The following is a 26095-nucleotide window of genomic DNA, read 5'->3' as shown; positions in this document are numbered from 1 at the left end:
GAGGGGGGGCGTTGGAAGAAGGTGCCTGGCTGCATCTTCATCCCAGCAGACCCCTCCTCTCTCTCCCTCTCTCTCCCTCCCTCTCTCTCCCTCTCCCTCCCTCTCTCGCTGTCTGCCTGCCAGCTGATGCTGACTGGAGGTGAAGGAGCTTTCTCTCTCCCCTCGCCATCCCGGTGAAACCTGGACGGACCGACGGACGGACTGACTGCGTGACGGAGCTTTACGGTTTGGACACCGGTTACTTCTGTGTGATGACAGCGGGAGGAAGCTGCGTATGTGAAGAAAACAAACCAAAACGGGGAGAGAGAGCGGACAGAAGCGAAGACGGTGCGCAGCAACGCGGAGGGAAACACAACAACTTCCAGCGGTTGTGTCCTCGGGGGGGTCTGCGGGGAGTTCCGGAGCTGCTGTCACTAGAAAGGTAGGCTGCTTCTTAGCCGGCTGTAACAATGGAAGCACGCTGACAGCATGTAAATACACGCATCGACATGTAAACGTATAGATGTATGGATCTGGGTCCAGGACCACCGGTGTGCGCAGTGCGTGTGAAAACGCGCCTCAGCCCGCCTGCAGTGTGTCACTGTGTTTATGTTGAGCTGCTCCAGCTGAACGGTTGCCATAACACTCTGTAAAGATACTGATGGCGCGTGCCGAGGCGAGTGTATAGCGCACTTGTGTTTTAAAGTGGCGTGTCGGCGCATTGATGGTGCATTCACGTTTATTTGCAGTTCGCGTGGTGTGATAAAATATGTCAATACTTCTGTTGAGCTCCTGTTGGATCTTGTGATGCGTTTAAGGGACAGGGAAAGGAGTGTGGAAGTTTGGTGCATTTGTGTTTACTTCAAACGCCTGCTCTGATTGGAGAGCATCACTGACAACCTGTCACGTTGTGTGTGTCCACGTGTGAGTGTATGTGTGTGTGTCAGCGCGTGGAAGCTTTGTTTATGGGCTTTCTTGAAACATTTTTTCATGGTGTCTTTGCTGTTGGAGCGTTTAAGTGACAGTTACTACCTGGGAAGTGTTCAGCAGATCTTTAAGGACTATTGGTGATAACAAACCTGTGCTGACAACAAATTTAACCAGATGAAGCAGCACTCACACAGATGTGTTCAGTCTGACTTGTCCACAGGTGACATGGACAGACGTGCACTTCAGCATGTCTTCAGTAGGCTATGTTTTTATGTAGGCTAACAGACAATATTAGAACTGCAACGACAAGTCCTTTCAATGTGCACCATTCTCTGATTCCAGTCCTTTCCCTGAAAGTAAACTAGATATTTTTGGCCTGTGGTTAAAACAAGACCTTGTTAGGAAGTGGCCTTTGGCTGCGGGATTCACCAAGAAACCTTAGACATCATATTTGACAAATAAGTATTCGATTAATCAAGAAAAAAGGGTTAGTTACAGATGTAGTACATTTGCCAACAAACAAATGATGGCAGAGGTGAATAGACGTTGGAGTGACTGTTCAAATCCAAGCTCAGATCAAACCACACAGGGCTTTCAGACGGCTGTGGGGAACATTAAAGCTGCGTCCCAATCCACGGGCTGCAGCCTTCGAAGGAGGCGGTCCACGGAGGATGCTCCATTCATAGCCTGCGTAAACCGTTAAAGCCGAACTGAAATGAAATGAGACCGTCTGGTCTACTGTTGTGTCACCAAACGCCACTCCTGTCACCTAGCAACAGGTAGCTAGCGGGCTAACTAGCTAGCATAACTAACGTTGCGTTTTCTTAAACATGTGTGACTCTAGCTATTCGATTGAGTTGAAACCAAAAACGTTTACATTTTAAAGTGTATTCCTCGGCCGTTTAAAAATCCGCCATTTCGTTTGAATTGCCGCGCAATGCATCTTGGGATACGGTGGGAAGGATGCACCCGATGGATCCTTCGTGGCCGGGGTTACGGAGGACGCATTTGTCGGTGGCATCTGAAGGAGCCTTCGAATTGGGACAGCCTTCGACGCGCTTCTGTAACGCAATCGGCCTTCAAATACGGCCTTCAAAGGCCTCGAGGGTACAGTTTCCAGGTGTAGAGCTTCAGCTAACGCCACGACACGAATCCTTTCATTGTTTTTAAGTTTTCTTTGTATAATTCTGTTGAATAAAAACTAATATTAAGCACACGGAGCGTTTAGAACAGGCTTAACGGTCACTACCATTACAACTTTGGTAACCTAGCAACAGTAAGTGCCAGTGAGAACCGCTCTGAAGTTGAGGTTGTGGGTGCAGCCAGTGCAAAAAAACAACGCTGTAAGTGGACACAGGACCTCGTGATGTGTGACCTCACTTAAAGACAGTTTCACATTAACTACGTGTTAGAAATGAGGAAAACAGACGTTAAACAGACTCGACCGTGTGCGTCTGTTGTTACTAAATGTTTTAAGTCGCTGTATTTGCATACTGTGTTGAGTTAGGAACAGTTCTGCTACTAAACTGTTTAACGGAACACATTTAAAAGGCGTCTAACTTTAAATCAGAGTTTTGGTCTCTGAGTTTGCTCAGCTGCTTGTCCTTAAACTGTGTTCTCTTTATCAGTCCTGTGTTGTCTAATTTAAATTATTCTCAGATTGTGTACTTGTATTTAAAGTAGAAAATAGTTGTTGTTTTAATATTAAACTAAAGTCCACAGTGTGGTTCTCTCTCTGTGGATGAAGGAAGTCATGTGCTTCTGAAAGATGAAAGCATATTTGTGAAGAGGACTGTCGTGCCAGAGATGACGACCTGCAGCTAATCCCACATTAAGAGACCACAGACACAGCAGCCAGTCATGTGCTGCAAAAGGTATCCTAACAAGAGTGCAGACAACTGATTATGAAAGAAGTTATAACTTTAGTTAGAAGTTATAACTTAAGCTGTTTTCAGTGGAGATGTTTGTTGTCATGAATCATGGGACTGAGCTGTCGGCCTGCTGACACATGAAGCGAGGTCACATGTCCTGGGATAGTGTATTTCCAACACTGATAAATGAGCGGTATTACTGTAGCCAGTATAGCAAGACGCTAAACTGTGCAGCATGCAGTGCACAACAAGTCTGTTTTTTAATCAGTAGAAGCAGTGCCAGACATTTGTTATATGTTGGACATGTATCTGTGCAACTTAACAGAAGCAAGAATTGTAACTCACTGTGTAAATGTAGAGCAGGGACTTTGTAGTGTTTACATGAACTGTTTGTGCTGTTTCCTCTGAGGAGCTTTGTTCAGCACACGGGCTCGCTCTGCAAGTTCTCGATCTCGCGTGTGTTTGTGTGGTGTGAAATATTTAATGCCTGCTCGTCCACTTGTACCAATCATTCCATCCCGACAGTCCTTTTCCAAAAGACATTTACTGCTGTTTTTAATAATATTTCCTCATGCAGCCCCTTGCAAAGTTTTAACATAGAACTTTTAGACTACACAAGTGTCTGTATAGTAAAGCACTTAAATATGTACACACACACGGCCCTTTAGGCTTATTGTGACTCTCAGCTTGGCTCGGCTAAATTTGGAGTTTTCAAAGGACACCGTCAAAAAAGTCAGCAGCTTTTAAATCTCTGTACGTCAGTGTGAAACTTTTCCTAGAACTAAGCTGACTCTTCCTAGCCACGCCCTGAGGAAGACCCGACGAGGTTCGTAACTGGTCGATGTTTAAGTCTTTGATTTGTTTATTACGAGATATGCCCTGATTCAATAAGTGCATGTTAAACAAGATCCTTGGCTCGGTGCCTGAAGAAAGCCCTCCCCTCCCTTGAAAGGTATTATTATTATATCTTTAAGATTATTTTTTTGCCTTTCATGCCTTTATTGAGAGAGGACCGTGGTGTTGGAAACAGGGGAAGAGAGTGGGGATGGTAAGCGGCAAAGGGCCACCGCATCGCCTCTTTATATGGCCGCCGATTTAACCTCTGAGCTAAACCGGCGCCACAAAAGTTAATTTCTCAGCCTTCAAGAGCAGCTGGCATACACCTGGAGGTTACCAATATCCCTCTTTTTCTCATGCTGAATTAACGTCATGTAAATTCTGTTAAAACAACATGTATACCCGTCTGAATAACTTTAACTCATCACCTATATATCATCACTTCTACACCAGCCCCAAAAGGAGCAGGGATGGCTGCTTCCCCACCTTGAGTCCAGCAGGCGACGCTTGTTGCAAGTCACCTCCGATTTCAGTCGCTGTAGCAGTTTGACAGATGTGAATCAGAGGAGACGTATTCATTCAGGAAAAACACAAATGCCATCTGAGGCTGGAAACTGTAATGAACTGCCACAATGAATCAAACAGCCGCTCAATTAATGATGTCATCTCGTTGCACCCTGTCGTCTGATTCACGTCCGGAATGATCCACATTTTATTTATCAGACTTTCCAGTAAATTTGCTCAAAACCTGACGAGATTCTGTGGGCACAAATTAACTGAAATTGCATTAGGGATGGAAACTAGCAAAGTGCGCTGCTGCATGCAGCAACAGTAATAAAAACATCTCTCTCATTACTTTGTCCTCTTAAGGCAATGGAAGTGGTGCTCTGGCACAACCAGAGTGGCACTGTTTCCTTTCATGGACAAACACAAGGTCCTAAGTTTGAGTGTTTATTCTTTAAAGCTTCGGCAGCGAACGCCCAGCGACATGTGCACACACCGCTGCTGCAGCAGGGATCGAACCTGGCGAACTGAACGAGGATGGTGGGTGTGAGCGGGGAGAGAACAATGGAAACAGAGACGTCAACGGAGAGGGAGGCAGAGATGGAGAAGAGATGGAAGGAAGAGACGAGAAAGAGATATTAGAGCATATATAACCCATGTGCATTCAGCTTGGCAGCCACCCTGGGGAAATTCAGCAGCGCAGCAGAGTTACTTTGCTGTTTTGATTTGATGAATATTCATGATCAGGCAGAGCGAGCGGGAGGAAGTCGAGTTCATGCAGCAGTTTGAAGTGTTGCTGCTGCAGCCGTTTGAAAGATGTTGCAGATCAAGAGAGTAGTTGCTATGTAGCTTATGCTGGATATAGCTACATCAGTGCACGGACCTCCGCTGCTGTCTGTAAACTATATATAACAGAAGCATGTTCCTTATGAGCATGGGCACTGCAGTCTATTTCCAGACGGGAGCCCAGGAGTTGTTTCATGTCCTCGAGCCCTCTGTGGAGGATCCCAAGGTGTACCCAGACCAGATGGGATATAATCTCCAACGTGCTCTGTGAGTGCCCCCGGGGTCTCCTCCCAGATGGATGATCCTAAAATACCTCAACAGGAAGGAGTCAAGAGCTGTAATTCTGCTGCAGGAACTTTCCATGGGGACTAGGGCCTTCAGGAGGTACTCAGTGTGTTTCTGCTGCAGGGACCAGGGTCTAAACGATGTCCCGGGGACTTTATTTTACCCCGAGGTCGCCTCTAGGGGAGGTTGTACTTTCTTAAAGTGTTCAGAAGACTCTTTCACACGACAGCAGACTAGTTAGCCTAACATTCATGGGTCTTTAGACCTTGGTGAAAACAGAGACAACAGCGAGCCGGAGGAACCTTGTAACCCTTTGAAAAGCAGCCTACTGGGACTAAAAGTTACGCATACTTTTGGTAGAAACGTGGCTAATCAGAAGCCTAAACCACCTCAACTGATACCTGAGGATCAGGAACCGACTTCTGCTGTGGTCACTATCCAAAGCTCAGGATCATGCAGAACTTTTTAAATTGAACCATAAATCAAAAGCTTCACTCTCAGGCTTCGCTCCCTCTTCATTACAGTACAACAGTACATCAGTATCCACTCATGCTACGCCAACCTACGTGTCGAGCTTATCCCCGTCTTGGAACAAGTAAGTGAGGGCCCTCGAGATGCTTCAACTCCTTCATTAGATGCTGAAACTCACAGACATGGATGATCTGACTTCCTGCTGCTTCACACTTTAATAACAAATGTCCCTTTTCATATTTAACCTCTCTGTTTTCGGTCGTCTAAATCACAACAGTTACAATTAATTAAATTCACAATCCTGGTTTCCATTTCGTCCCTGTCGCAGCAAAAATCAGCACATGGAGACGAAGATACGATACAACACGATAACATGCGGTTCAACTTAACTGTCTGTTTACACTGAAAGTCATCCTGCATCCTGAGGCAGTTTGTTTGAGTTACACACAGACTGAACACTAATACGATGCATAACACATCAAGCAGCCTAACAGATCCTCATGTCATGGTTCATGTGATATCTTACAAGAAGTTATGCAGGACGTTCTCATGCATAAATCCGTGATATCCAACACCTTCTCACCCCAAGTTGTCAAATACTGATTCTTTGTCACAGCCCCCCTTTGGGTCTCATGCAGAAGGACAAGGTAGTGTCTTTTAAGGTGTTTTTCTTCCTTTCTTACACACGTTGAAAATGTTTTTTGTTGGGTTAAGACACAAGAAGTATTTGGTTAATTTAATTCTCCACCTGTGACTCCACCCCGGTCTCCTGAAGTCCTACATGTTTGGCCCATCAATCACCCGCGACCACCTTAGTGGACCATATTAATTTTTTCTATACGTCAGCTGACGTCCCACATGCTGGACGGCCAGTGCAGTTACTCTGGGCAGAGTTTCCAATCAGAGCTTAGTCTGTAGGAACGTCTTTCTCCACCTGTAATCTCTCCTCGCCTATTTTGATCAGCATAAAAAGGCAACAGAAGCGTGGTTCTTATTTGTGTCTGACTGTCCCTGCAGCTGATTAGATCAGTTTCATGGAGTATAAAGCAGGTGAAGCAAGGCTGGAACTGTTATGAATTTACACTTTATTCATAATCCATGCTTTATTCTGCTCGTCTTATTTTTGAGATGTAAGTCCAGGTCACAATAATTAATCAGGCTGCCACTAGATGAAGGACTTTGTCTGCCTTCTCAGCCAAGGACAGGTAATTAGTCGTCTTTGAGTCGTTTTGAGGTTTTTTATCCTTTTGTGAAACCCTCAGAAGACTGCACGTGGCTTTTAAAAGGGTGGTTCAGTCTGACAGTGTTATTAATCCACTCTGATAGTAATCCCCAACTAATACATGAAGAGGTACACGTTTGGTTGGTTATGGTCACTGACTCTTGGAAATATTTAGCACAACGCAACCCTTTAAATCTGTAAACAGGTTTTAACCGCTGTTGGAGCGCACGCATCATACATCAATTATTTTCTTTGCATTTAAACCCGTACATGTGGATGATGTCTCCCTCTCTCTCGTCCTCGTTGGCGTTAATATATTCATCACGTGGCAGTGCATTAATAGTAAATCTGATGCCTTCAACCTTTCCTTTCAGTTTCCTCCATCGTTCAACTTCTGTTCTTCCTCCCCCTCATCCCCACCCACTCTCTGTTTCCTTTCCCTGTCAGTCTCTTCACGCTTTCCTTGATCACCCATTGCGTCTCCCCCTCCTTCTGCTCCTGTTATTCCTTTTCCTCTTCCTCTCTTCTTTCCTTTATTCTCCTTAGCCCCTCCTCTTCCTTTTTTCCCCATCTGTCCCTCCAGCTTTCATTGACGCCCAACAACTGCTCGGAGCAACCTTTGTTGTTTAAAAAGACAACAACTCCCATGATCCTACTCTACTTCAAAACGTCACTAAACTACATCTTACCCTACAGGCAGACATTGAAAACTGTGTGCCAGGGCTGTTTGAACCTGGTAAAATATTAATAGTTTGAACTGTAATGAAGAAAACGCTTACCCACGAACAGATGAGTAACCTGCTTTCCAGAGTCCCAGAATGCTTCACGTTTAAAGAAGTGTATGCATTCGTGGAAGTCGGGAAATCTAAATGCGAAACGGCTTTCTTGACACAGCGTCAGGGGAATTTATCTCAAGTTGAACTTTAGCTCTAGAACAGCTTGTTAGCTGTTAGCATGTAGATGTCTGTTTATAAAGATTATTAAGAAGCTAAATTAGCGTCAGATAGCCGCTGAAGCTAAATTAGCGTCAGATAGCCGCTGAAGCTAAATTAGCGTCAGATAGCCGCTTTTGCTCTCCACACGGACTGTGTTTTCCTGCATACGCCGCAGCCTGCTGATACATGATTGGTCAATATTCTACGTTTCTATGTAGAATCGGTAAATAGAGATTAGTGTTCGATATAATTCGAACAAATTCCATATCAGGTTGAATCTGTTCGAACTTGATTCTTGGAAAAAGTGACAGCCCTACTGTGCCTAACAACACCAATAGCATCCTGTATGAGTTAAAGTCATTACTTCTACCAGTTGGAGTTTTCTTTAAAAGGAGTTTGAATGAGAAACACAAATAAAGTGACTCCTTTGTGGTGGAGCAAAATGAGAAGTTAAACCCCTGATGGGCAGCAAACCATTGTCCAACAGTTATTGTGTCCGTCTTGAACTCTGTCTAAGTTGTAATTGCACTCTGACTCTGTAGTAGGCGCTGTGGAGATATCTGTAGATCGCACACAGGAAAGAGGAGATGAAGGTGCTTGTTTCTCTCTGCTACTGTTTGACAGAATGAGTTGTTTGATGCTTGTTTTTTAAAAATCTGTTTCTCATTAATGGTCCAAAGTGATGCTGCAGGTTTAGGTAGTACACCTGCACCTCACTGCAGCAAGGTCAGAAGTTAGGTTTATAATAGTGAAGTAACAGCCCACACATTGATTCCCTCGTCTAATTACACTTTTCCCTTCTTTCAGGCGGGTGTAAAACTCCCTCCCTCGCGCTCAGTCGGACATGGAGTTCTCAGACGACTTCCTGCTGGCCGAGCTGGGTCACCTGCAGTTCTACAACGACACGCTCTTCCCGAACAATTACACCCCGGCCTACAACGAGACTGACGCCTTGCTGCCGACGGGGGTGAAGGTCACCATCGTGGTCGTCTACATGATTGTCTGCGTCATCGGCCTGGTGGGAAACTTCCTGGTCATGTATGTCATCATAAGGTAAGAGGAACAAGATCTTCCGCAGGTATGTTTGGAACAAGGTCCAGAAGTAAATTTCTCAGGGAAAGACTGCCACTCAAGATTCAAACAAACTAACGCTTTGACACTTTAGATCCTGCATTTTAGACCTCATATTGACATATTTTGGGGTCGAAGGAACGATAGGTAACGTTTTGAAATTGCTTCTGCAGCTGACTCATTGCTGGTAAATGCACCTGATCGGAGCAGCAAAAGGTCTTGATTCTGCTGTAATTATTTTTCTAAGTGTCTGATATTATTATGAAAAACATGCTTAGAAAATTTGATATCACTCTCCTCAAGGCCACCAGACTCAACATAAAAAAGCAACATTTTTAAAAGGCAGAACACAGAATTTTTATTTGAATTTTTATTTGATCGTGTGTGACACAAATATTGTTTGGGATGAGAGCTTACCATGTAAAACACAAAAGTCACACAACAACACAAAAAACGTATCAATTGAGGAAGTAGCACAACAGGGACTCTATCGTTGTGCGAGGTAAAGTTACTCCTTTTGACAATGGAGTCTGGAGCGGTAAAGAGAGATACACAACTTATCAAAGGTCTGTCTCTGTGGAGACCTGCTCTGTTACACTGAACAAAAATATAAACGCAACACTTTTGTTTTTGCTCCCATTTTTTATGAGCTGAACTCAAAGATCTAAGGCTTTTTCTATGTACACAGAAGGCCTATTTCTCTCAAATATTGTTCACAAATTTGTCTAAATCTGTGTTAGTGAGCACTTCTCCTTTGCCGAGATAATCCATCCACCTCACAGGTGTGGGATATCAAGATGCTGATTAGACAGCATGAGTATTGCACAGGTGTGCCTTAGGCTGCCCACAATAAAAGGCCACTCTAAAATGTGCAGTTTTGTTCAGTGTGTGTCGACAGATGTTAGAATCACAATCTGATTCAAAGAACAAGCACTTTTATTGTACGCACTTTGATCAGGCTCATTTGTTGCGTTGTCGGAGCCATTCCAAAATTTTTGTACTTGTCACTGTGTGTTCAAAATCGAGAACAATCGAGATTCTCCTGACGCCGTTGGTAACCATGGAGATAAGCCCCGCTTCCTCTCCTGTTTTCCGGAAGCAAAGGGCGAATATTCGGCCGTTATTGAAACGTGAATTTTGTTCCGACGGGCAAACTTGCGTGAGCAACGCGAGGCGAATATTCGGTGTGAACACACAGTTAGTCGCTTAGGCCCAAAACTATGTAAAAGCGGGACACAGGTTCAAAGGTAGAAGAATTCCACTTTAACTTACACAGAGGACGAGATCAGATATGTCTGCAGTTAGTCTCGATGGCACTTTAAGCCCGATCTCATTGAAAAGGATTTAAGAGATGGTCCTCCACAGCCCAGACATCCAGTTCAGTGTTAAACATTTTCAGCCAATCTTCCCGATCAAAGGCTTTGTACTCTGGAATGATGATATGAACACTGTTGCTATAGCAATCCACACTAAAGAGATGAAATACTTCAAAGAATACAGCTATAAATAAACAAATCTAAAGTCATAGAACGGCTATCACATCTTTTCAGCCGTGGTCGATGTTGTGAGGATTCAGACGCTTTCAAGTCACAGCAGCTGCTCCGTCACATGTTCAGTCACTGCGTGCTGTCCGTCATTACTGGGGCTCAAGTTTAAGTCCGGTAATCAATATATATATTTACAATATCCAAGCTTTTCATTCATTTTTAATACTCTTTTTAATTATACTTCATTAGGCATCTAGAAGTTATTCAAATAAAACTAAATTTAAACCCGGACACACACTCAGCCTGCGATGAGGCGTTGCAGCTACTTGGTCGTTTTAAGTTTGGAACCACTGATTAAAAACAAGCACGACATCTTTAAAAAGGAAACGTGCAGCAGTTGCATCGGGCTCCTTTAATCAAATATTTCCATCAGCCTCTCAAGGTGAACTTCCACAAGCAGCCCTCATCACGTGACTGTGCGTGTCTCGTGACAGATTGTGTGGATATTGTTCTGGAAAGCCTGTGTGGATGTTTGCACACACGAGCACAGTGTTCCCTTGTGGGTTGGATTAAAGCCAGCGTAAGGGGAACACATGGGTGTTGTGCGAGTTGGTTTACAGGTCGGCCTGTGTGTGTGTGTTCGTGTGAGACTTCGTGGCAGTCAGGACACCTTTTCTGTGTTGAACATAACAAGCTACATGAATCTTTGCAACTGGTTTAAAAAGTGGAGAACATGTCAGTGTCGTGAACAGGTTCTTCCTAATTTGTCCACCAAGCGTCTTTATAAAGAGATAAACAGTTTCAAGGTTCGTTACACAAATGAATGGAACTTTTTTATGTTCTAGAGCTCCTTCAAAATCTTACCTTGGTGTTAAATTGCTTTGAAATCTGGCGACTCCTTCACACCAGTCTTCTTTCTATACGGCTTTTCTTTTCTTTTTCAATGATGTCTGAAAAGCAGTGAAGGTGACTCTCAGTGCTTATGTCTTAAAGTTTGAACAAAAAGTGAGACAGGCATTCACTTTGGCATTTGAATTACTTTCAATGGATCAAATAGACTGTTTATATTTCTCACAAACTCCTCACGGTGCGAGAGATGGAACTGAAGCAGCAACAAGAGGTTAACCCTGTTCTTTAGGTTCATCTTTCTGCATGATATGACACCTTCACACAGCACTGGACTGGTGGGTTCATTTCCCCAAAAAGGGACTGACCTAAATTTAACAATGGTCTGCTTCCGTACTCTGGCACTTCCTAGCCCCGAATCACTCAAGGAAAGTCCACAAGCATCAATTCCTTTTCCTTGATAAAGGAGGAACCGCTCAGCTCTAACATCCGGGGAAACGTACTTACAGGTAGTCGACCGTTGTGTGTTTGAGGAAAGATTAGTGGCAGCAAAGGAGAGAAAGCGTCGACTGCAAGTTTTGGAAATTCAAAATTAATATGTCAAAATACACACCATGCAGTTTCACTGACTAATGCTGCCACTGCATTATACACACTACAGCTTTGGCTAATAGAAAGCCACAGGTTGAAATGAACAGGAATGATGCACTGGTACCTGAAGTGCAGAGACAATTATTATCTGTTGGACATTTTCATGTGCGTGCGTGTGCATGAGTGCATTTTACCTCCATCGTTGTAGATAATTAGATGATTACAACCCCTGCTCCCGCTCTGGCATGGAGTTCTATAAGTAGACATAATAGTCACACAGACACACACACATTTACACACACACATAATCATTCCATCTGTCACCTTGCCTTTGACGTCACACCTCTACACACTCAAAGATTTACACATCCGCACACACAAACTCAGGTTTCAAATCCAGCTGATGCCAACTCTTTTACTTGCTTAACAGTTCCCTCGGCCTCTGCCCTCAGTAAAGATGGCCGCCCCTGACAACTTGACCTCATCCAGGATGTGAGAAGGCAGTAGCCTCTGTCGTTAAACTGTGTCAGGTTGGAGGAAAGGGCTGATTACATCAGAAGGCCAAACACAACAATCACCAGATGAGGCAGAGGCGAGCACAGGTGTCTGCCCCATCAGCCTCTGATCCCCGCCACTGATTGGTTGGTGTATTTCTGTGATTGGGAAGCTTTTACTCACAGAGCTCAGAGCCCGACTTCAAGTTTGGGTGGTGATCAGGGGGTTGATGGAGGGAGCTACATGTTTGTACACTGTATATAGGAAATGGATGTAGTCACAATGACATCACCCATTGGTTTGTGAACCTTTGAAGCCTTGAGTTTGGCACTTTGGCCACGCCATCTTTGATTTTTGGAACCAGAATTGACCATATTTGGATTAGAGGACGTATTTCCATTGTTAAAGGGGACATATTATTCTGATGTGTTTTTGAATCACGTCGGTAAAGTTTGTTTCGTTTTAAAAATTGTGTACATATTTTAATTTGATTATTTTTTGGAGCCTCTCCTTCCTCCTGAAACCAACAAACCGTTTTACCATTCAAATGTTAGACTTTAACCAGGATTGGCTGACAGTGCCTGGAGTGACCACGTAGCCCCTCCCCCACGTGTGCGATCCCATGTGGGGGAGGGGCCACACGGTCACTTTAAAGTTGTAGAAAACATGGCTGCTCTAGGATCGGTTATTCGGCCTTTTACGTACGAAGCAGAATCGCCAGGAGGTATCGGAATGGTAAGTTGAAGTTACAACGACTCAAATGCAAGCTCATGCAAGAAGGCAGCCTGAGGTGAATGACGGTGAATGACGATTGGTCGATTTCAGCGAAAGCAAGGTTCTACGTAGAAACCTGCAGGTGTTCTGAACAGCTCATTTCAGAGGCGAGTTTTTTAAATATGTGATTCTGAAAAACACTTCCTGTTGGCCTCATGTTTGTCGTTGATGGAACTGGACTTTTATATAAATGTTTGGATGTGTTTATTGAACAAATGCCCGACATGTGTAGACATGTAGCCTTTACAACACGTTGCCCTTTCTTCAGGTATGGTGTACTTTAAAGCTCCATGTACTTTTTCTTCAGGGTGAATCAGAGATGTTTTCCATCTCTGCGTCCTGTGGAGCGTACACGATTCACCGCTTTTATTCTTGTTGTTGCAGTCTGGAAGCTGAATACAGTCTGTGAGCTGCACAGAGATATAGCGTACAACACTATTTATGATGCTCACTCCTCCTCATGTCCTTGTGGAACAGTGAATTTTTCATCATCAGCTTCTGACTCGTGTTTACTGTGTTTTTAGAGATGGTGCAGTCTGGCAAAACAAGCACATAGCATGGCAAACATGAAACATACCAACTGAATAAACCATGCAGAAGTAACGCCTCAACTAAATCTAATATTAAACTATTTACATAATTACACATGGAATAATAATTGATATGCAAAGCTAAATGTATCACAAAAATGCACAATTTGCGTGTATATTTCTCATATTTCACTCTTTTTCGTGGACGTCAGAGGCACCGTTGAAAGCATAAAAGAATAATCTCACACTCGGTGCAGGTCAGAGCATCAACACAGTGCTGTGAATTTAAAGATGCTCAATTACTTTAAGGATTGGGCCCAAAGTGCCTCTGCTGGGCCAGGCATTGATGTGATGGATTGTGGGTAATTACTTTGGATAGACTCATATCTTCCTCCTCTCCAGGAAGGGATGCAGCAGGTTCAGGAGTCCAGGTCTCGTATCCACGTGCTCCTGGACCGACTGACTTCTTTATGAACAGAGAGAGAGCGAGGCTGCAGAAGGAGAAAGAAAATGAGACACATAAGAAAAATGAAGTGTTTTCTCGGCACACCAGATGTGACATTTGGATGCAGTTATTAAGAAATACTCACAGCTCACAAAAGTGTGAGTCATTCTTTATAAGCAGATGGGAAGAAGCAACATTTAACCTACACAAACACAAGCACACACACATTTTACTACTACTGCGCTCACATAACAATGCAACACAAACGGACTCTGTTACTCTCCAGCAGTCATGTTTAATGCCCAGATACCATTCCAGATAAAGTCCTACCTTTGATGTCATGATAAGTAAAATGGGACCGTTTCTAAAATAAAACCTTTCCTGTCTTTCTGAGATCAGGAAAAAGTTATCCATGCTTTCATCTCCTCCCGGCTGATACTGGGATCAGCCAGTCGCCCTTGTCACGCCTGCAGCTGGTACGAAATGCTGCTGCCAGGCTTCAGGTTCCAGGAAGATATTACGCCTATTGTGGCCTCTCTTCACTGACTTCCAGTGCACCTCAGGATGCATTTTAAAGTGGCACTGTTTGCTTTTTAAAGCACTGCATGGACGGGCCCCCTCTTATGTCACAGACACTTCCAGGCCCCTCAGATCGTCCGACATGGGCCACCTGGCCGTCCCTCGCTCCAGACTTCAACACAGAGGTGACCGCGCTTTCGCAGTCACCGCCCCCAGACGGTGGAACAGCCTGCCCCTTTCAATCACATCCGCTCCCTCTGTCGAGTCCTCAGAACACACTTTTACAGACCCTTCCTGTTCTAAATAGGCTGCTTTATTACCGTGCTGATGTCTTGTATTTATACCACGTCTTTTATATCTTGTGTTTTCTGTGGTTTTTTTCCCCCCCCGTGTTGATGGTTTTTAACTCTCCTGTGTCCGGTTTTTGGCTTTGTGCAGCACTTTGGTCAGCTGTAGCTGTTTTTATATGTGCTTTATAAATAAATGTATTATTATTATTATTATAATGAAATGTTCGGTATGGGCTACACTGTTTAAAGCCACATTCTTTGTCCTTAAAGCTAGTGTGAAGAACTTTTGGTTTGTGTTGATTTTGGCGACCCCTGTGGACAGAGTGGTACCTCTTCTCTCTGCTGATCTTGTTTTTCAACAGAAAAATCTCCTCCTGCTTTCTTTTACAATCAAACACGTCCCTCACTGTGAATCTTTGCCGTGACAGATGTAGAAATAAGGTTGATTTGGCAGCGCCTCATCTGACACCTACCCCCCGTCAGTGGTTACAGGCATTAAAAATAACTATAAAGATAAAGTCAATCTTGTCGCTGATGGTCTGGTTTGCTGTTGTAGCCCATATAGACCGTCAGTGTTCATTTCAGTCAATTTCGTCACTAGCTAAAAACTCCTCACAGGAGCTTTAACTTAGGCTGTCAAATTAGAACTTAGCAAATGTGCAAAATTACAGGAGATGATCAAAGCTCAATTTAAGAAGGTGTGTCTTAGGCTGCTTTTTAAAAACATCTGTAGAAACTGCAGCGCGTATTTGCAGAGGCGGAGTGTTCCAAAGTGTAAAATGAATTCTGAATTTAACTGGAAGCCAATGTAATGAAAATAAGATTGGTGTAATGTGACTTGACCTGCTTCTGGACGTTCTGGACCATTTGTAGACGAGGGACGACTTACTGAGGCAGGTGAAAAGGGAATTGTCGAGCCGGGAAGAAACAAAAGCATGGACAAGCATCTCTAACTCGGCTTGTGAGACAACAGATTTTAGTTTCTTAAATCGAAGAAACATGAACGGGTTAATGACCTAATGTGTTGTTCAAAGATGTACTGCTGTGGCAAGCTGGACGGAGCAGATTCGTAAGAATAAAGTCAGTCACAGCAACGGCAAAAGGAGTCAGGTTCATTGTTAAAGTAAAACACCACTCCTGATCCTATATCACGACACAAAATCTAAATTTAAAACTGTACGCCAAGGTACAAGACTCACAGGCAATTGACACAATCAGAAAGATTTGAAAACGTAAGACGCTCGGGTTCTGACACAGTCTTTGTGAGGTCTGAAGCCGTGTGCACGACGGAGCAAAGCTGTACCAGAGATGCAACTTCATAAAGAATCCTGGCCTTAGTCCTGAGCTTATACCACCAAAATGTCTGACCAGTTAGTGTGAACTATAAATCATTTCATTTCAGTGTGAGAGCTGCTATAGCTCTTACTTATTCAGAGTATGTATCTGAGTTTATCTCTCACAAACCCTGCTCCCTCCCTTACACCAGGAGGCCTCTTCAATCCCTCACAGCTTCAGCCAATACATTTAGTCACTCTTTCAGCCAGATGGAAAGAGGTGACATTCAACCAACTCAAAAACACAAACTGTAAGAATGAATGACTGTAAAATGTCTCTCGTGTGGTGTATGGGCATCAGACGGAGGAGCGAACAAAAGACACACACAGGCGTGTGTTGCTCATGCGTCAGGTGTGATGGAGGGGAGGCGGGGACGGTGGGAGGCTGGAGTCGTGAGAGAGCAGACAGAAGATTGACAAAGACAAAGGAAGGAGGAACTCTTGGATTTGATCAGGAGGAGGGTCACTGAGTTATTAACCCTCAAACAGAGACGCTTTATCACAGCCTCCCTTTGGGGTATCTTTCTGACGCACAAGGTAGCGTCTTTTTAGCTACATTTCTAAGGCCTGTCTCCTTCCTGTCATTCGAGTGGTTTGGTTTTGACACAAAAACTACTTGGTTAATTTCAGGAATCACGTCATGGTTTGGGTTAAAATAATGACTCATGTTGAACACAGGACTTCCTGAAAGTCCTCTGTTATTGGCTCATCCATTGCCAAAGCCTGCCAGCTGAAGCGGACTGTGCTGTTATTTCTAGTACGTCAACTGACCTCCCACATGGTGGACGGTCAGAGCAGCTCCTGAAGCGTCTTTATGTCGCTGCAGATCGGTTGAGATTGGAGTTGGCTGAAGGCCTGGTGTGTCCCGGGCTGTTCCAACCTGTCAAGAAAATAGTTTCAGCAAAACCCCAGATTAAAGTAACAATCTGTAAGATTTTCATGTAAGTAAATGTCTGTTAAGTCTCTATCTCTCACCGAATGAGCTAACACAATGGTGACTGAGCCTATGGCCCACTGATGAAAGCCTTTGCATTTGCAGTATATAGTATTATTACAGACTGGGTCTCTGTGGCGACATTCGCGGAATAAATCTCAACGCCCAGTTAGTGACGCGTTTTCCATCAGCCAGCAGTGGTTGGTCTGCCAGAGAGGGTAGGCGGAGCTAAGCGGCTGCTTTTCCGCTCTCTGCAAGTGTTGCGAGTAAACAGTAATCTACTATGGCTGAACAAACAAAGAAAAGATGGATGACTACAGATACAACTTCAACAAGAAGTGAAAATCCAAAGAAGAAGAAACAAACTCGACGCTCAGATGAAGCAAACAGTCTGAAAAGGAAAGCGACCGTCAGCCAGGAAAATCAAGAGTTACAACCGGAGCCGACCGTGGACGTCACACATGCAACACTGTCTGGATATCTGGGAAGTGTGCTCCTGCAATTACCGTTTATCACCATACAGTGCCACCAAAGAGAACAAATCTAAAATCTTTGAGATTAGATCTTTAAGTTTTGAAAAAAACTCTTTCAACAATGTCAAAACTATAGTTCTGTCGGGCTGCTGGTTTGGCTTGGTGGCTGGAGCGGGCGTCCCATGTTCAGAGGGTACAGTTGTCAATGCAGCAGCTGCAGATCCTCCCGACCTCTGCAATTTGCTGCATGTCATCCCCCAAACTCTTCTCCCACTGTTTCCTGTCTCTCTTCAGCTGTCCTGTCACCGAAGGCAAAAATGGCCCAAATGAAAAACAAACTATATTTTTGTTAGTATTTGATCCTGGTTATGACAAAAACTATGCCTTTAGCATGGTTAAGATTAGAGAATGATAAAGGCCACAGTTTACAAGAAACCAGGCACAACACAAACTCACGTCTCATATGAATGTCCAACATACTGTTGTCTCTCTCTGAATTGACAATATAAACATATTCATATCCACTTTACCCATGTGACTGAGACTGCTGGAGCCTGATATGAGCTCCATCTGAACCTCTGAATAGATTCTAAAGACTTCCTCCGTCATCTCTCTCTCTGCAGTTATTTGAAGAAGGGATCACCTCGAGGGAAATATGGACTCGAGGAATAATAACAGCAGCCAATAACGCAAGGCATACTGTGATGACAAACCTGCAAAAACACAGATCTATCCATTTAAGCATTTATTGCTGCTTCGACAGGCTTTCTCGCTCATCCTGCTGCATTTCATCTCTTCTATCAGTGGCAGAGGGGGGGAATTGACTCGAGACTTGACTTGAGGCATGATGACTCGGATGACTTGCGTGTGTTCATAAGTTTGAATGTTAGCTGTTCAATATAAAATGATCAAATTGTCAACTTTCTGTCTACATGCAACCAATACGCACATTCGCCAAAGTTCATCTTTGTTTGCTTGATCCAGAACTCTTCAAAGTGAAGTGAACTTTTTGAGGGAAGGAGCAGAAATAAAGAGGAAAGTTGTGCTCTTGGTGGAGCAGCCATTAATCATCACTTAAATGCCAGAGTTAACAACAGAAGGAAAGCAGCAACAGCAGACAGCGGCTGTCCGATCCACCACCTCCTTGTAAACAAAAAGGATAAAAAGGCACGGAGGAAAAGCTTTCAAGAAGCATTAATTGAGGCTGGGTGTCTGTCGGGAAACCCGTCTCTCAGCGTCTTTGCACTTTTTGTTTTCCCAGACATGCTTTAGCACTTTTCCTGACAGCGCTGCAAGCTAAGTATGTTTTCAGCCTGCAGTGCCGTCAGAGAGCACTAGAGAAGAAGAGTTTTAACTCTCGGAAGCAGAGCACCGCAATGCAGGACTCGTGTTGGCTCGTAACAACAAGAGCCACGAGCAGGGATTCCTAAGAGCATCTGTTTAGTGCTGCAGAGAATGTGGACCACAGGGACAGAGACACATCCGCCCGGAGACAGAGGCAGGAGAATCAGAGGATGGCAGAGTGAAGCCGCGTTCACAGAGAGCAGCTTTTTTCTTGTGAGGGAAGAAGTGCCGCCTGGAGGGATTTTTGTGAAGGAAAAATGTTCTGTTTCCATAACAACAGACCGTTTCACGTGTACATCTTAGGACATTATCAGCCCTCCACATCAGTCTGAGACATCAAAACGCCAGCATTCCTCGGAGCAATAAACATCAGGGGGAAAAAAGCACACGTTTTTAATCTAAGCTGCCAAACAACTGCACCGACATCCAAACAAACACAAGTATCAGGGAAATCCTCTCGCCGTGATGAGGAAAGGCCGTCCAGGTTCGGTTTTTAATCTTTCCAAGAACGTTACATGCTTGGTTTTTATTAGACACTGAAACTAAACTCTGATTGACGTTGAGAGCCTGTGGCAGGCGACTTTTCAAACACGTCCCAGTTTGATTTGATTTAAACTGCCAGTGATTAAATATGAGTTTGCCTCTGAAGTACAGCTCCGGAGGAGTGTTGTGACATGTATCTTGTGCTTTAAAATGAAAAATGACATGAACAGTGTCTTACTATGACAGCACTCTGAATGGATGATTTTTGGGTGCAGTCTAAATAAATTACATGTTACAATATTTTCAACATTTTCCTGAGAGCTTTAATTTAGCGTGTGGGAACAAAGTACGAATCAAGGCGCCGCTGGATGTGAAAACTTGACATATTTATGAAAGTCTATCATTATAGGTTTATGTAAAAAAGTTTGAAGATACACAAACAACAAAGCCAAACTGTAAGACAACAAAGCAACTCAGAGCCACAGGTGACAGGTGGTGTAGCTCAGCTGTGCAACACGTTCATGTTGCTTCTTGATGGAAACATTTGAGTTTTAATTTGCTGAAGGAGGAAGGAAGGTGGAAAACTGGAAATAATCCACTGAGGCAGAATGTGCCCAGGAGAGATGTAATCGGTCTTTGGAGAGCAGTGAAGAGACACCTGAGCAGTAACGGCCTGTACATGTCGGGTTTGGTCGTCAAAACAAATCTGAAGGTTGCTGTTTTTCCTTGATGAGGAAATGTTGAACCAATAGGTAGTAAGTGTAGGTATTCTGATATGCTCTGTTCCTTATGTACTGTCGACTGTATGGGATAAAGTGGAATGGAAAAGCAAAGGAATAACTAAGTTGGTTCTGATAGACAGGTGTCAGATCACAGTTTGTTGTGTACCCCTGTCCATCGCCGCAAGCGCCTACAATGGGCACGTGAGCACCAGAACTGGAACACGGAGCGATGGAAGAAGGCGGCCTGGTCTGATGAATCATGCGGATGGCCGGGTGCGTGTGCTTCGCTTACCTGGGGAAGACATGTCACCAGGATGCACTATGGGAAGAAGGCGAGCCGGCGGAGGCAGTGTGATGCTTTGGGCAACGTTCTGCTGGGAAACCTTGGGTCCTGCTGTTCATGTGGATGTTAGTTTGACACGTACCACCTACCTGAACATTGTTACAGACCAAGTCCACCCCTTCATGGAAACAATATTCCCTAATGGCAGTGACCTCTTTCAGCAGGATAATGCTCCCTGCCACACTGCAGACATGGTTCAGGAATGGTTTGAGTTCTAGGTGTTGACTCGGCCTCCAAATTCCCCAGGTCTCAATCCAATGAAGCGTCTGTGGGATGTGCTGGACAAACAAGTCCGATCCATGGAGGCCCCGCCTCGCAACTCACAGGACTTAAAGGATCTGCTGCTCATGTCTTGGCGCCAGATACCTCCGCACACCTTCAGAGGTCTGGTGAAGTCCATACCTTGACATGTGAGGGCTGTTTTGGCGGTAAAAGGGGGACCTACACAATATTAGGCAGGTGGTCATAATGTTATGGCTGATTGGTTTGGATCAGAAGTGACAGCAATGGTAGTGTATCGTGTGTGCTAACAGAATGGCAATGATCGGGGTGGATACTGGCTGTAGGAAGGAAGAGAGAAGGGAGAGAGAGTGAGTACATGTTCCAACTTTTGCAGCCTTAAGCCTGATTTGTACTTGTGCATAGGCTACCGTCCGTCAGCAACCCTTCTGCTGGTACGTCTGCATCACTCTACAGTTGAACACTAAAAACAATAGTTGTCGGTGGTCTTTCTAAGCCACATTTTTTGGCCTTTGTGGGCTTTAAACGATTGTGACTGAAAACGAGTGCAAACTCAATACCCCCACAGACATCGAAACCAACAACTGCTGTTCCAACTAGCTTCTCGTGGAAGCTTCAGACGGTAGCAGCTAGCTACAAACTAGCATCAAGCACAGTGTCGTCTGTAGTTTTTGGCGCAACGCTACCAATCAGATCAATGAGTTGTTGCCGTCTGTGTTGTTGTGACATGTAGAGGTGCACATCAGGCAGTGGTGGAGGGTGTGCTGCTACGGCATACCTGCGGGAAACATTCACTGCACCTTGAGGGCTTCCTCCTGTTTTCTCCCATATTTACTAATTTGTGTTGATTCAATGGTTATATCTTGTAAGTATAAGATATAGTTTGTTGTTGTTGTTTTTGCTATTCTACCAGGTAAATAAACGAAAGCAATCTAAGGCCCAGCTGTTAAACAGTTTACTTCAGCCTCAGATCCCTTGAACATGAAGATGGCCCAAAGTTTATTTACAAATTGGACGGTCAGTTCGTGTCACTTCTGACCATCTGCCGTGGAGCAAATCTGGCATTTGAACTGCGTTTTCGGTACCAGGGAGTCTAATTAGGTTGTGTCTGGGCTCTGAGCTGCACTGAGTGGCCCAGTTATCTGAGTGTCTGATTGTAAACAGGCTGCGGAGCTGTGCGATGACGGACGGGCGCTCTGCTCGAGTTTTATTTAGCTGGATTGATTTATTTAGCACAAACCTCCTGGGACCAAAGTTGTTATTTATGCATTCTGACTTTCTCCTTGAGATCGGAAGGAAGTAGAAAAAACAAGCGTTATATCTGAACAGGAAGTTTTATAAGTCACTTTGTTGGAGTCAAGACTTTATAAATAAAATTACTTTTGATTAACATTTAAAATGTAGCTTTTATATGATCCTTTATCAAGGCATCCATTCAAAACTCCATCTGCTTTTTCACATATGTAAAACACACTGTAATCAACAGCCATGTAAACTTGTTTATGTCGTTTGTATGTCGATGTGGGTACAGTGTCAAACCTGCAGTGTCATCGTACACACAAGAACAATCCGTCCGTCCGTCGTGATGCGTTTTGTTTTGACGTCAGCCACATGCAGGCGGCCAAAAGTGTCTCCCCGAATAGACAGAAACATCAAACATTGATGAATTGGCTCAGAGACACGAAGCTGGCTGAATAGGTAATTACACACAGATGGTCGGAGCGTGTGTTTTTTGTGACACACACTGACACACAGATATTTGGAGCACCCGTTAGTCAGCTTTTCAGAGGACGTCATTCAAAACAATCACAGTTATTTGTGCGTCCTTGTCGTTCATCAGGACAAAGGTCAACATCGACTTTTCGGTCTTTTCATTCACAACTGCTTCTTCTGTGTGTGTGTGCGTGAAGGTGTCGGCGCGAGCCTGGGGGTGTTACTCCCGAGTTTCTTGTTGAAAATAGATTGAAGCAGACGGGAACGGAGGCAAAAATAGAGAGAGGTCAATAAACAAAGAGAATGAAGGGCAAAGGGAAAGAGATGTGAAATGAAATGAAAGAATGAGGGAGAGCGAGGGAGCATCCAATGTCACGTTATCTGATACACTCTCATTTTTCATCTTCAAGTTCACTTTAGTAATCAGAGTCCGTGCATGTGTGTGTGTGTGTGTGTGTGTGTGTGTAATCTGCACTTCCTGAGAGCCATTATGATCCTCCTCACGACAAATTTGGACGCGCTTTTTTCACAGCGGACATTTTGACTTCTAACAGGAGGAAAAGCACAGGTGTTAATAATAACTCTAACAATGGTTCTGTTCCATTCAGGCGCCTGAGAAAGCCAGGACCATGAAATTGAAGCAGCTAAATGGAATGCAGCCGTCAGTAATACTACTATGAACACCTGCGCCTCCCCTCCTGTGATGTGCTAAAAAGTGTCCTGTGAAAAAAAGGCCCACTGGGTGGTAGGTTTCTGTTCTGAGGGATGAGAAGTTACATACAAAGCAGGAGTCAGTACATGGTTAGCTTAGCTTAGCATAAGGGATGGAAGCAAGGAGAAATGCACTATGTTTCCCCACCTTATCCCGCCCTACTTTGCTGTGATTGGCTCACACTCTTTCCGTTAAAGTTTGCCTTTAGGGCTGCCTATCATATCGCCTTCTCACCTGAAAGTAAAGTGGACCGCTCTCTCTTCATGTTTCAACCCAAACCATGACCTTTCCCTAAAAAGTGTTGGTCCCTTAACCTAATCAAACTGCAGCGTTTCACCACATTAACAATGTAATCGACCGCGGTCCGCTAGAAAAGACGGGTCTCGGTCCATTTCCAAGTGAACCACGGTCCAGTTTGATTCTGGTGAGAACGTAAACGGACTTAAAGTAGGACCAAGTACAGGAAACAAACCATGAAGCTGTGCATTGTAGTGTTTACGGGTGCTGACATTTGCAGAGACACGCAGCGAGATGAGTAGAGGACAGACGTGAGGGAGCGATGAGGAAACAGAAATATGGACTGACCAAAGAAATTCACTTGTGGAAATGCAGAAAAACACGGAGGTGTTCAAACCGTGCATAACTGAGGGGAACTGATCGATCTGTGGAACAATGTCGGTTAAAAGTAAAAAAAGTCACAAAATATTAAAGTCTGCGATCATGTTGCGTGTGATTGATCAGTGAGCTCTTTTGCTTTGTTCAGGGAGTTTCACCACGTGGAAATTCTGACCAATCAGAGAAGAGTTTTCTCGAGCATCAAAACTTTTGGTCCGCTGGTAAAATCTGCAAAATGCAACATCGTAAATATGTGGTTTTTGATTCGGACCAAACAAATGGACTTTGGGTGTGAATGCACCCTTAGCCACATTTTAGTCATTTTTACTCTGTGGTTTTAGTCGACGACAACTCAAAACATTTCAGTCCAGTTCTCATCAATAAAAAGTCACTTGTTTTTACTTTTAGTCAACTCGTCTTCTCTCTTGACAAAATATGACCCCCCCTTCAGTCTCCCTTCTCGGTTTGACCTGCGTGCTCATTGAAACAATCTGACTGAAGCAGACGGACGACGATCGCTCCTGTTTTGTGCGGAAGAAGTGTCAAATCAAATCAGCAGTTTAAACAAACTTGGCACTGCTGCCATCGCATATACCACGGACTGTTGGCTTTGTGTCTGTCATGGTGACATGGGAGTTATGTATAATATGATTTGTATGTATTTATGTCTCCTGTTCTTGTATCTATGTATTTTACAATGTGTATTACTTGCGTGTGCTACTGTTGCAAACCAAATTGCCCCTTGGGGACAAATAAACATTTTCCAGTCTAATCCAGTCCCCAAAATATTTTCTGTGAGCGCTCACAGAGCCTGAAGCAGAACGCTGAGTAAACTGAGTAAACAGACAAAGTTCACAACCACCTTCATGATACCTGTTGTCTCTAACTGGCGCTTGAGGCTTTATAATATCATGGATTTTGAATGTCCTACAGCACCACTAACATCTCGTCTTATTAGCGAAAACAAAACAGAGTTTAATTATCAACGATCTACGGTCAATTTCCGTTAAACCATCACCTCATATAGTACATACCTGTTCAACCACAGAAAGGCTTTAAAAACGTCATTACCTGACCTGCACCTCAGCAGATACACCGCAGGGCTCGTATGCACAACATGCACACTTTGTTGTGTCTGCTGCTGATGAGCTGAAAGAGTTGGTGGAGGACGCTGGCCAGTGTGTCCCCGTGTGTTAGAGAGACACGCAAAAAAAAGAAGGGATGAAAAAGAGAGAGAGACGCTGTCATGTCATCTGTGTGCAGATCGATGGCAGGGAGAGAGAGAGAGATGTATTCCATCTACCAGTCCTTGACCCTGTGACCTGAATACTCTGCAGATGGACTGATGATGTGTGTGTGTGTGTTTGAGTGTGCTCCCATCCGTTCATTGTGTGTGTGCGTGTGTGTGTGTGTGTGTGTGTGTGTGTGTGTGTGTGTGTGTGTGTGTGTGTGTGTGTGTGTGTGTGTTATGTAGTTAATACTTAAAGCGTAAGTGGCATTTAGCCTAAATACATTACACTCTAATAACTCCATGTACCTCAGTTATCTTACCGAAACCAGAACAGTTAAATGACTGCTTCCTGTATCTGTAACTGCTTCTGTCTGTACCTGTTGTTGTGTGCTTGTCAGTGTGTGTGTGTGTGTGTGTGTGTGTGCGTGTGTGTGTCCCTGCCTAATGACTCTGCCTTCCTCCTTCCTAATGACCAGGATGAATTATGAGGCCACTGACTCTGCACTGCGAATGAATCCCTCAAAGCAGGAGCACTGCCTGTGTGTGTCACCAAATATAGCCGGGCAGTCACATGACTTCTCTCTCTCTCTCTCTCTCCCTCTCTGACAGACTCGCTCTGTCTTTTGCATATTTTCAGGACATGAATACTCATTATGTCCTTCTCCAGAAACCTGACACTATTTGAGTATTTGTATATTTACACTTAATGTGTGTATGTGTGTGTGCCACGTGTTTAAGCAGTTAGAAACATGCCACAGCTCAGACCGTAAGAAGATCAGGATGTGCTGTCAGTGAAGGCCACTCTTGGTGACATTGTTTCATGTGTCGTTGGAGCTGTTGTTTGTTTTGGATGATTTGAAAAACCTAAATTGATTTGGGTTGAATCACAAACGAGCAAAACACATCCAACATTAACAAGATTAGATTTCCGACTGCTTCATGGACTTATATTAAATATAATTCAGTCTGGTTATGAGTAAAATGTGAGGACAGATTGTTTTTTGAAGGTAAACATAAGAAGCACTGAGATCAGATGTAGCTGAGTTTACATCCCTACAATCAGAGGTGGATTTCAGACTTTAA

The 26095-nt window shown here is 44.1% G+C and overlaps 1 protein-coding gene across 1 annotated transcript in view; it reads left to right on the top strand.

Annotated features, from left to right (window-relative positions):
* Positions 1–201: 201 nt before the first annotated feature.
* Positions 202–26095, top strand: part of oprl1 (opiate receptor-like 1) — a 97950-nt gene continuing 72056 nt past the window's right edge. Inside the window, exons 1-2 of the mRNA XM_069659733.1 lie at positions 202–421; positions 8628–8873. Of these exons, the coding sequence (XP_069515834.1) occupies positions 8665–8873 (209 nt within the window). The 5' untranslated portion in view covers positions 202–421; positions 8628–8664. The remainder of the gene's footprint in view (positions 422–8627; positions 8874–26095) is intronic.

Source organism: Semicossyphus pulcher, unplaced genomic scaffold (genome assembly GCF_022749685.1).
Source record: "Semicossyphus pulcher isolate SPU_LCO1_2020_fin unplaced genomic scaffold, fSemPul1.0.p SCAF_13, whole genome shotgun sequence".
NCBI lineage: Eukaryota > Metazoa > Chordata > Actinopteri > Labriformes > Labridae > Semicossyphus > Semicossyphus pulcher.
The sequence above is the reverse complement of the archived record's forward strand: the minus strand, read 5'-3'. Positions and strand labels throughout refer to the sequence as shown.